Source organism: Centroberyx gerrardi, chromosome 17, assembly GCF_048128805.1.
Source record: "Centroberyx gerrardi isolate f3 chromosome 17, fCenGer3.hap1.cur.20231027, whole genome shotgun sequence".
NCBI lineage: Eukaryota > Metazoa > Chordata > Actinopteri > Beryciformes > Berycidae > Centroberyx > Centroberyx gerrardi.
The window spans coordinates 10,835,864-10,847,869 of NC_136013.1; the positions used below are offsets into that span (position 1 = coordinate 10,835,864).

At 47.0% G+C, this 12,006-nt stretch overlaps 1 protein-coding gene across 1 annotated transcript in view; it reads left to right on the forward strand.

Moving 5' to 3' along the window:
* spred1 (sprouty related EVH1 domain containing 1) overlaps positions 1–12,006 on the forward strand; it is a 34,765-nt gene that overhangs the window by 17,866 nt on the left and 4,893 nt on the right. The window contains exons 3-5 of the mRNA XM_071901264.2: positions 2,161–2,329; positions 6,471–6,517; positions 11,833–11,988. Of these exons, the coding sequence (XP_071757365.1) occupies positions 2,161–2,329; positions 6,471–6,517; positions 11,833–11,988 (372 nt within the window). The remainder of the gene's footprint in view (positions 1–2,160; positions 2,330–6,470; positions 6,518–11,832; positions 11,989–12,006) is intronic.

Consider the following 12,006-nt stretch of genomic DNA (forward strand, 5'->3'; position numbering starts at 1 on the left):
CCTCTCAGATGTCTATTTCAAACCCACTGTATTGGAATAGATCTCTCAGGTTTGCTCAGATGATTTTTAGCACTTTCTAATCAGTAAATAAACAAAGATTAGTAATTGTAGGAGTAACAGAAGGACTTCAGCCTGATCACTGTAAGAGCATCGGAAGTTGTTTTTGGAATGGGTGTTGGGTAAGGTTCCTGCTGGCCAGATAGCTGGATTGATTGATGGTGGGTGTAAAGTGGAACTCCCAGTGGTTCCTCTCTTCCTGTGTGTGTGTGTGTGTGTGTGTGTGTGTGTGTGTGTCTGTCTGTCTGTCTGTCTGTCTGTCTGCTTTCACACACAGAACCAGTCCTGTCCTCCTGATAATCAGACCCTCTTGTCACAAAAGCCAGAGTGCAACACTAAACTCCTCAATCTGTTTACACTCCCTCACAGCTCTATTCATCTTCTCAGCTCCCCCCTCCATCTCTCTCTCTCTCTTTTTAGCTATCTCCTGCTATCTCTTTACTAATCCCTGCGCGTTCCACCTCTGTCTGCCTCTCTCTCTCTCCTCCTCTACATCTCCAGCCCTCTCTCCTTTCTGTCTCCACTCTCTCTCTCTCTCTCCCCCTCTCTCTCTCTCTCTGTCAGGGTGGCTCCTCCTCTCTTTCTCTGAGCACAGTGTGGAATGTGGTGTTAAGTATCGTCCTTCCACGTAACTGTGATACTTCCTCCTCTGTCGGCCTTGCTGCGCGCTCACCTTACCTGCTCCGGCTCCGTTCAGTCTCGCCTCCACAATCAGCCCCAGAGGCACAGCGAACCCCACCCCACCCCGCCACCCACCCCACCCCACCCCACATCCATCCCTCTCTCTCTCTCTCTCTCTCTCTCTCCCTCTCTCTCTCCTTCCCTCCCCTCATCCACTGGCTCTGGGTAAACACACAGGCTTAACCCTTGCCCCTCTTTTTCTTTGGGAGACAGCAAGCGACGTGATTACCGACAGTGCGAGACGCGCATCACTCACACACACTTGTGCACAAAAAGTCGTGTTGTGTTATACTTGTGTCTGCACCCGTATCAACCTGTATAACTAGCAACTGTCACCCAGACGATCAAAATGAAATGTGGTCTGGTGTACTCGAATGACTGCGCTCCCTTCTCTGACACACACACACACACACACACACACACACGTATATATCACATATCTTCAACCTCCTCGTACAGCTGCCACGTATCAAACCCTTAAAGTGTGCATGTCGACGGTTGTCCAGATCCAGTGGGAACGGTGCCGTCTGCTTCGGGTCGTCGAGTATTTGGCTTGTGTTGTTTGCCTCTGACAAGGTGTTTGCAGCACTAAGATGCACAATGTAACACTTGGGTCAGTAAGCTTTTCATCGCACCAGCGTCTACGCTCACGCATTCTCTCACCCAGATTTCCCTGCGCACGCTCGCACATTCACACCCCACTAAGCCACACTCGTGCACGTTCGCGAAAAACCTCAAAGACTGTAATGGCCGTCTCTCATTTCATTTAATCTGCCTAGAGGAAGGCCGGGAGGCGGCCCAGCAGCCCTGATTAATAATAGGCTTTGGAAACACAGTCTCTCTCTGCCACACACTTCGGCTGCCTGGCTCCAAAACATACTCGACCCCCCCCCAAACCACCACCACCACCACCACTGCTCTCCAGTTTTATCATCATCTGTAACGAAAACCCCACCATTTAGAATATGTTTTACAAATTATCCAGAGAAGAATGTGAAATTATTGGGCTTGGGGTGATTTATTTTTTTATTTTGTTTTATTTATTTATTTATTTATTAGAAAGTCTTGAGTTGTGTGTGTAGTTTCAGTGGAAGACTTTCTCTTTCTCAGTCTCTCTCTCTCTCTCTTTCCCCTACCCTTGTTGTGGAATGATTGAATGTGACACGTTTAAACGGCTTAGGGTGAGGAGCAAGATGAAGGATTTAAATCTGTGTTCCCCTATGCGTTCCATCCTCAGACCTCTAAATGATACAGTTTCCAGTCGGCATACCATTGCTTGACAGGTCTCCCAAATGGAAGGAAAACCTTTATTTTGGAATACTCTCTGGATCCAGAGAGATGTCACAGATTGTGTGGTTCTTATATGATCTCATCTCACTCTCAACTCTTCCTCTGTGTGTGTGTGTGTGTGTGTGTGGTCAGGTGGTGCTGGAGTGTGTCCTGCAGAAAGACCTAGTATACAACAAGGTCAACCCCATCTTCCACCACTGGAGGATCAATGACAAGAAGTTCGGTCTAACCTTCCAGAGCCCCGCCGACGCCCGTGCCTTTGACCGGGGCATCCGCCGGGCCATTGAGGACATCAACCAAGGTGGGCTTGTGTGTGTGTGTGTGTGTGTGTGTGTGTGTGTGTGTGTTGGTGTGTGGCGTGGAGGTTGGGTGAGGGTGCCCGCATGTGTGTTTTTGGATGCTGGGGGCAGGGAGTAGTAGATAACAAAGTCAGTGTTAACTCACCGGAACACACCTTAACTCAGGCATCAAACAACCAGCATCGGCTATTGTTTCGGTATCTAAAAATCAGCACAGCCGCACGGATTGCTCTCCGCCATCTTTTTTTTTTCACTACCTTTTTTTCCCCCACCGGCCTCACAACAGGTTTGTTTGGAGTTTGCACTATATATGCGTTGGCAGCCATCCTATATGTGCGATACGATACGGGTGTATGTGAATGAATGTGGTATGCATTGTGCTGCATCCATTGCGGGCGTCCACAGCCCATGTTCCCGCCTGTCATTGGCTTGTAATGGTTGACCTAGCATCTGTTCTAGGAGAGATGCATAGCGTTGATTAGCGTTGATGACTTCCCCCCCTGCTACCTGCTCACTCACCCAAGCATGACCCCTCCTGCGTTATCTTATCAGTGCCAGCTGCCCAGATAAACTCTCCACTTCCTGTAGAGACTGGCAGGGCAAAGCCGTGCCCAGACAGCGGGCGATAGAGGAAAACGAGAGGGGGGTGGGGTGGGGGGGTGGGGGTGAGAAGGATGGGGGCCGAAGCAGAGACACGTAGAATGGGTGGGAATCCGAGATAGGGGCAGAGCTTTAGTCGGCAGAAACTTGACCGGGTTGGGCTTTTGTGTTGCTTAGTCTGGGCAAATCTGGGAGTTTGAAGACTGGCGAAGCTAGTCTAAATAGAGCTGGGGTTTGGTCTATCTGTACGCAGTGTGGCATTTATACCCTTTTTTGAGCTAAACTAGATATTAGACGAGGGTGGAGTTGGGTCTGTGAGTTGAGTTAGCAGCTTTGGGTCCTGATAAGCATTATTTTTCAGCACGGTGCCAGAGGTTGCAAAGTCATCCAATTAGCAGGAGAACCGCCAGCTCAGCAATCTGCCACCCAGCCCCATGTTACACAAGAGGCTGGCTGGCTGGCTGGGGAGCTATAATCTCCTTTACTCTCTAGACCCGGGAACCCTGGGGAGCAGAGAGGAGGTACAGCAGAACATATCATAAAGGCTTATCACTGCTGGGCATCTGTAGCTTCTTGCCCGCAACCGTTTATCTTAGATTTGAACTTCCTGGGCACAAGTCCACACATAGTCTAGTCTAGGTAATGGATAATCCTGGGCAACAACTGTAGGGCTGGCTGCACAGGCTGGTTTTGCAATAGCTCTGCCTATCAGTGTTAAATGCAGTAGCAAAACGATGAATCATGAATGCTAAAATCATAAGGCTATATTAAGGAGAACAAGACAATGCACCGTCGGAGGTCAAACTACGCAACCACTTGGTTGGTGTGAAAGCATGTTGGCTCAGGCTGTGAGAATATCAAAAGTGTCGGTCATTACAGGATGCTCTGAGATAAGGTTGAGCTTGAAGATATCTGATGGCAGCAGGAAAAGAAGATGATTAAACATATTCTCACCTTGCCCAGAGGCTTTACAGTTTCTATCTACTAGTGAATGCTTCAGCTTCTTTCCTGTGAATGTCAGCTACAGCCAGGCGGTGGTGAGTTTTGTCTCCCCAGCGCCTGCACTCCTCCTCTCTCTCTCTCTCTCTCTCTCTCTCTCTCTCTCTCTCTCTCTCTCTCTCCTGCTGTCCTCTCCTCCCTCTGTTCTTTTCTCTCTTCTCTCCTGGCTTCCTCTGTATTCTGCCAGTGTTGTGTAATGCCTCTCCCCGGCGCAGGCAGGCAGGTTCCTCTGTATTCCTGTTGCATCGTTCTGCTGCTGGACTGCTGCGTGAGTGAGTGTGTGTGTGTGTGTGTATGTGTGTGTAGAGAGAGAGAGAGAATATGTTTGCCTGTGTGTATGTGTGTGCGCACGTGTGTGTATCAGTCTTGCAGTCCTCTGTTGCCATGGCAACGCTGGGCACATGGCTCAGGCAGCTCCGCGGCCCAGCACTGCCAGAGTCGTGCTGCAGGAAGCCTCTGTCTCACTGTGGTGGAGAAATACATACACACACACACACACACACATGCACACAAACATGGCTACCTTTCTCCATGTGATTCAAAGACAGACACACTGATGGACAGACAGCGTCTTGCGTGAGCACAGTGAATTATTCTTTCCTCCCTGTGGCAGAGAAGACATCGCCCTGTGGCAAAGACATGTACTGCCATTGCCTCACTGAATACAGACAGACAGACGGGCTGACTGATGCCTCCCTGCTTCAAATGAGGCCTCAGTGATCCTAATTAAGTGAACTTGAGTCTTAAAAAGAACCTCTTGATGCCCCAGGTACAAACAGTTTCCCCTTCATCCCAGTGGAAATGACTTAATCCCCGTTTTCCACAGCATTGCCAAGATCTTAGCCTCGACCATTTTCTCTTCCGTTAGGTTTCTTCAACAGCTTATTTTTAAACATGACTATGCTTGCTGCTGCTGCTGCTGCTGCCTGCGAGTCAAGTGCTAGCATTGCTCGCATCAGGCATACAGTAGTGTTATGTTTTTACATACTCCATTTGGTCAGAACTTTAAACATAAACCCAAAGACCGTCACTGTACCCGTCAAGCCCCAGGCTTTTCAGACAAAATGCCACATTTCATTCAAAAACATGTCGCTCCTCATCTAAATGAAACATCCTCAGGTGGTAGACATTGAACACCTACAATTGATCTCTCATTGTTGAGATAAATGAAGAATACTACAATAAAAATAATTAATATTTCCATTTTTTTCTTAAATACTTTGGTCTTTGCACTTGTTACTATAAATGATGTAATGGAAAAACAGTGCACTATCCAAATTTTCACAATCTTATTCTGAATATCTATTTTCTGAATTTCTAAGTATTGATTCTGGCTGGTGTTTGCCCATTGAGGACTGTGTGATAACTTGACTAAGAATGACTACAGTGTTAGTATATTCAATAGCAGTGCTTTCAACATGAAAACATCACCCTGCTTTTATTGAAAGAATTATGTGCAAGCTTTAATAGAAAACGGTTTAACAAATCAGCATTTTGAGTGAAAACGTGAATAATGTTTACATTTTAAATGTCTTTCTTTGCTAGCTATAATGGTTTGAGATCTTTTGTCTGCAGAACCAGTTTAATTTCATTCAGTGAAAAGCTGTAACATGGTCACCCGAGCAAGTGAAACATTAGCTCTGACTCCAGCATCAGCAGACGAGGTGTTTTGGATGGGGAAATGGCACATGGCGTTTTAGCCTGGGTCAGGGTTGCATTATTCCAGGCATGCATATTTCATTAGCCTCTATGTGCCCCACTGACACAGAGCGGCTTTCATTTCCCCATTAAGCTGCAGTCTGGAAAGCAGAAGTCTCGGCCTATTCTCGCTTGACAAGAATCATCGTCATAACACTGATTCTGTTGGCGCTCCATGCTTAAACATGCTCAGCAGGAGGGGCTGTCGTCCATTGACAGTGAAATGGTTTTGACATGCAATACAATATAAATGATATATATACATAGAAATGTAGCTGAGGTTTCCAATAGAAAACCTTGCAGCGGTACCAGGAGGAGGATAGGTATGACAATCGGATAGTTTCACCATGGAACCATATTTCTCCTGAGGTGCCTTTCAGTAAGATCAGTTGTGGTCCGCTAGCTACTATCCATCTTCTCATGATACCCATCATACCTACCTAGCCCAACCGGCTGGATTTTCAAATAATTTAGTTGCAAGAATTTAAGCAAATATATGTCACAGTACATTTTGGCAGAGAGTTTCAAAAACAGATCTTTCCTTGCATTTGCCAATCAAATTTAGCTATCAAAGACAAATTGGAATGAACATTTTGCATTTGTGTAAATGCATTTTTTTTTTATCTACAACCAAAAAATATCTGATGATACATGCCGATAATTCCAATGTGTGTGGAGGTTTCATTGAGTTGTGAGCTGTAGAGGATGTGATACATTAGGTCATGTGCTTGTGTTTTTTAAGCTTGTCATCAGCTTGAATGTGTGTGCCTGGGCTTGAGTGAATAATATAAAAAAATTCAATCTTCTAATCTTTTCCCCTTTTGTTTTCCTCTCCCTCTCTTCCAGGTTGTCGGTCATTTGGGGAAGGGGACGCTCCTGAGGATGGACTACAGGTGAGTGAGAGGCCAACCGTATCAGTATTAGGGAAACAGGCCCGTCTCTGCATGGTGTAGAGGCGCGCTTGATTCCATCTGCGCCACGTGCTCTAACTTGTGTACGTCTGCATGCGTGTGTGTGTTGTGTGTGCATACATGCGTGCACATGAGTGTATATGCGTGAGTACATGTTTGTCTTGCAGACTTTGAGCAGTGTAGATTTCCCTGTTTGAGTGTATCAGGTCAAATTTATTTATAAGCACACTAAAAGTTTGTTAGAAAGTGCTCTACAGAATAAAAAAAAGGACACAATTAAACACATCCAATCATCATGTTTAGGTGCTTTGGCTCTTTGTAAGCTCTCAGTATTGAACAGGAGGCAGGCCAGAGCTAGAACCTGAGCCGCATGTCTCAGCTCTGATCTGTCCCAGCTAGGCCCAGCAACCAGCCTTTGTTTCCCAACAGTTGTTCTTAAGGATTTACAGGTGTTTAACCAGTGCCAGCCAGACCCTGAGGTGAAGCTGGGTGTTGGCCAGCAAATGTGCTAGAGCAGGCTTAGCCGTCTCTATCAATCTACCTGGGTAGCTGTCACTCTTGTTAGAACTGATGCCGATACAATAACTATCGCCTCAGGAGCCAGTTGTTCAAAGGCAGCTTGGTGAAAATGTCCTGTGATGTTGATGTTATCCAACCTGCTTGTATTTCTTCATGTGTTGTGCCTCCTTTGTCGATCGGCTGAGCGCTGCTGAGGTGCATTATGTTAAGCTGACAAAAGAATTGTATGTCTTTGCCCCCTTTCCTGGAGGAACACTATGGCATCTGGCACTGTATAGACTGTTGACATGTGTGGTTAAGAATGCAGTGTTCTCTTTACTAGAGAAAGGCAGGCAGGTATATAGCTCAGGGTTACACACCCACGTTCATTTGTTTTAGATATGAGGCCTGTTACAGGAGCGCCAGTCACCTGTTCTAGTTCTGATTGCAAAGTAGGTTAAAAGACACATTTGTGGCAGGAAGGGCAGTTCTTGTAATGCAGGCTTATATTGCAAATGCCCAACAGGTTCAGCAAGAAGTCTTTATGACGTTGTTTCTGACAACACACTGTACCTCCCATGACTTGAGGCTTTTAACTGTGAGTTAAGTGTGCTGACCAGGGACTTGTCATCACTTTTGACCCTTTAGTGCCTGACCTCATGCATGGCATGGACTAGAAGAGGTCAGAGGGCAGGGAGGGCGGGAGCTGCGTTCCTGTTCCTGTGGTGAAGTTCCTCTTTAAGGAATCAGCCTGAACATACAGGAAATCCAATGGCACCACTGTTGCTAGGCAGCAGGGGGGGGTGCAGAGGGAGGGGGCAGAAGGGGGGTGTTCGCGAGGTTCAGTGAGTGAGCCACCGAGGGTGTCGCCATGGTGATTTGGCATCCGAATGTTGCGGTCGGAGACCTGGGCTACAGAGAAAGAGAAGTGAACCAGCGGCAAGGCTAGTCACTCTTCTCGCACACAAAGTGCCGCAGCCAGAGAACTTGCACATCGCTCCTCTTAAATGCCACCGCACAACGTGTGACGTTAACTGTGTTGCTTCATACTCCAACCTAGAGTCACACCAGCTGAAGGAGCCCTCCATCTGTGCTGATTCCCTCATTGAGAATTGTCTCTTAAAGCATATTTGGGACTGTGGAGAGGGATGGTGGCTGAAAAGATACCGAAATTCCTGTGTTCAAGTCTTATTTCTGTGTTATTGATGGGCGGCCTCAGAAGGAGCACATCTGTCCTAAGTGACTGTGACCTTGTCTAGCAGACAGACACCAGTGTCTCATCAACATGGGAGGTCGCCATCAAACCTCGTTTAGCTCCTTGATTAGATTCAGACATCTTAAATCTCTAGGTTTCAAAATCTCCTGGGATTCATGATGGCCTTGTATTGGTACAGCACTTTATGTGTGTGTGTGTGTGTGTGTGTGCACGCGCACGTTCAGGACCATCTCCTCAACCCACATCCTGCCCAGCGAGGCTCAGCACCCACTAGTATGCCCTCCACTAGCAGACCACATTCTTCCTCTCTCACTCCGGGACACACACACACACACACACTATATGCACATGCGACTTATTGTACCCATGGAAAAAAAATAGAAAAAAACAAGTGGTTGCACAACACACTACTCAGCTGTGATCACCCACTGCCAGGAAAGATGTGTTACCGCCACAAAGTAAAATGCTTTTTTTTTTTTGAATGCCACAGGAAAACATCCGCATCTAATTTAGTAGTGGCAGGAAGTTTTCTCTTATCAGTTTGGTACACAGAGGTTTGTTGGCCAGTTGACTTTTACAGCCTCACTCACAGGCCAGTAACTTCAGACTGGTTTGGTGTGGCTTGATAGAGCTCCATAAAGCACCTTGGAGCCAGGAAGGGTGGTTTAAGGGATACTTAGTGGGGAGTAGCCTGGAACTTGGCTGTACTTCCTCATCTTAAGTTAACAAGGCCCAGAGATAAACACTACTCATGATTTGCCTCATTAAGCCACGGCCTATTTGTAGAGTCGAGAAACACGTCATATATTCACACAGACATAAACCGTTCAAGTGTTGGAGACGGAGCTTCGGTACATGCTCATATTCTTCGCCGCTCCATTCTTTTCTCTCTTGAATGCAGAGACAAATGCACACCTAGTCTCTGTTGAATGGGTTTTCAGTATGTGGGCCTGCCCCAGCCTCCCCTGTCCTGAGCCCCTGTGCCTTTGAGGGCGGAAGCGCATGGAGTCCTGATGTTGGTCCTGAGCCAGGTTGCCCCTGGCTCCCCCACCCCCCACCCCCCACCCCTCCTCACCCGGCCACATCTCTAGGGTCAGATCAGCTCCAGATTGGCCCCCACGCATGCCTTTGAATGGTGGGGCTTAGGCAAGCGCTTTAAAAGGAAGCCCAAGTCTGTTTCCCATTTCACCCCCTATCTCCCCACCCCTCGCTCTTTTCTCTCTCTCTCTCTCACATACACACACAGCTGTCATCTGGCTTTTTAAGTTCTGTGCTGCATTTCTCCAGCTGGAGCTGGTTTATGACATTCCCTCGGCAGACTCTTTGGCCTCTCTCTCTCTCTTTCTCTCCCCCTCTCTCGCTCTCTCTCTCTCTCTCTCTCACACACACACACACACACACTCACACATACACACACATGTATACACATGGATACAACACAAACTCATTTTTTCCTGTCCTGTTCTTTCTCTTCTTTCCCTCGACTGTCTCCTATTCCTCGCATTCCCCCTCAGACGCTGGATGTGTGTTACACCGCTTGGTATGTTTGGAGGCAGAGAGGGAGCAAAGTCACACACACACACACACACACACACACACTCACACACTCACACCATGTGTTAGCAGTCTAGAGGGGGAGAGCAAGTGGAGGAGAAGAGAAAGGGGGGAAAAAAAGGAAAGAAGAGAAAGAGAGGGAAAAAAGAAGTCAAAGGAAGCATCTCTTAGCAACCACAGGACAGTAATTACTGTAGCAGCAGCTGGGAGCAAACCAGATTTCCGCTGTGCGTTAAAACACTGGCGTGGGCTACTTTACACACGGCACTGACTAACCAGAGCCAGCAGCCTCCTCCACACGCAGAGCAGAGAGAGAGAGAGAGAGAGAGAGAGATGGTGGGAGAGGGAGAAGGAGAAGAGGAGGACTAACCCTGCCTTGATGAGGTCGGGGTGTGTGTGGGAAAGAGGGACAGCTAGCCAGTGTGTACGAGGCTTGTGTATGGTTGTATTCCTGTGGATGGAGCTGTGTACATGTGAGGGTGTCTGCTTGTGTGTGTGTGTGTGTGTTCCCATGTGTTTGTTTCTGTGTGTTTCTGCGGGGGACTTGGAGAGAGAAATAGCCTTGAGGACCTATGCCTGTCTTTTGCAGTTGTGGTTAGATCACTTCCAATCAATTCAGGAATTCGAAATTCAAAAACTGAATTTTCCTCCGCTACCCGGCCACTGACAACTCAGAGAAGTCTTCCTGCCCCAGAGTTTTCCTCAATTGGTCAGATGCCTGAACCACAAAATTTACTTTGAAAGCAAATAGCAGACCAACGGCATGATCAATATTCCCGGGATTCTGACATATTATCTTATTCATTTATGTTCAGCCAACATGAGGATTACTTTTGCTGACTTCAAACATGTCAATTTATAAAACCTACATTCAGGGACTTTAACCAAAAGGGTCTTAAATCCAATCTATGAAGACTTTATTGAGAATGAAGGCACTGTTGTGAATTGCAGTTTTGTTTTACATTTTTAATTGAAGTGAATTGACTCCAACCCTTCTTGCTTTCATGCAATCTGCATGTTTGTTGTGATGTTTTTGTGCGTGAACCAGCTGGCAGTTGTGCAGATGGGAGCTCCATGCTCGTGTGAGTGCTGAAATATGCTGGCCACAGAGTCTCACCACAAGGCCTTTGGTGTAATGACTGACTAGCTATCCTCCCCCACCTATCTCATCACCTCTGCACACATGAATCATGAAAGAGCCATCACTTTTGATTTTGTTGCTTTTGGATCCATAGGTTGTTTTGTGTGTGTGTGTTGTGTGTGGAAACATTTTTGCCGTATGTTTGATTTGTTAGCTGTGTTTGATGTAGACCGAGGCCAAAACTGTAGCATTCACAAGATGTTATTTATAGCCATCTCATCCTGATTGATGTCAACAATGAGCTTCCCTCTTGCGATGATGAGATTCTTTGGTGTAGAGTGGAGGGAATGTTCCCTTTACATTCTCCCTCCCTTGCATGGACTCCAACATTTCTTTCTTTTTTTTTTTTTTTTTCACATGACTCTGAGTGCCTCTGTTTTTATCAGCCCCTTGTTTGTAGATTTTGCACCAGTTAAAATGCTTGTGGGAACACATGCAAGGCTGATAGGAACTCTGAGTTCTCAACAGAAGGGCCTTGAGTCATCACCACACAGCACAGTCCGCTGGCCAGACGTGGGCGCAGGATGCCCCCTGGTGGTTAGAAGTGGAACATGGCCTACTCGCCCTGAGTCATAACAGCAGTGCTAAAGAAAACTGAACTGATGGACCTTCAGTGCTTTTGACAGTGATGAGAGACTATGTAATGATAACACAGTTGACTCAAGGATGTATTTCAGCAATTTCAGTATAGATGACATACAAACCCAAGAGGTGAGAGTGACAGTATGTTGGAGACACAGTGCTGTATTTGCCTCTAGTCATTGGGCTTTCTGTTACACAGGGAAGTTGGGTAGGTTTAGATGTATTAGCGTTTTCCCTTCAAATGCATTTCCACACACTATATGGCATGGTTAACTGACTGGTTTTTTTTGTTGTGTGTGTCTCCAGGTGTGTGAGGAGCCTCCCTCTATCTGTACCCCAATGAAGGAACCCTTCTCCCCCCTGAACAACGTCGTCTCCACCGAGCCATTCAGGGGTTGCTACGTCCGCGCCCAGCCCTTCGACGAGTTCCCCTCCAGCAACCGCCGCTATCTGCCTCCACAGGTCCGCCTCTCCTTGACA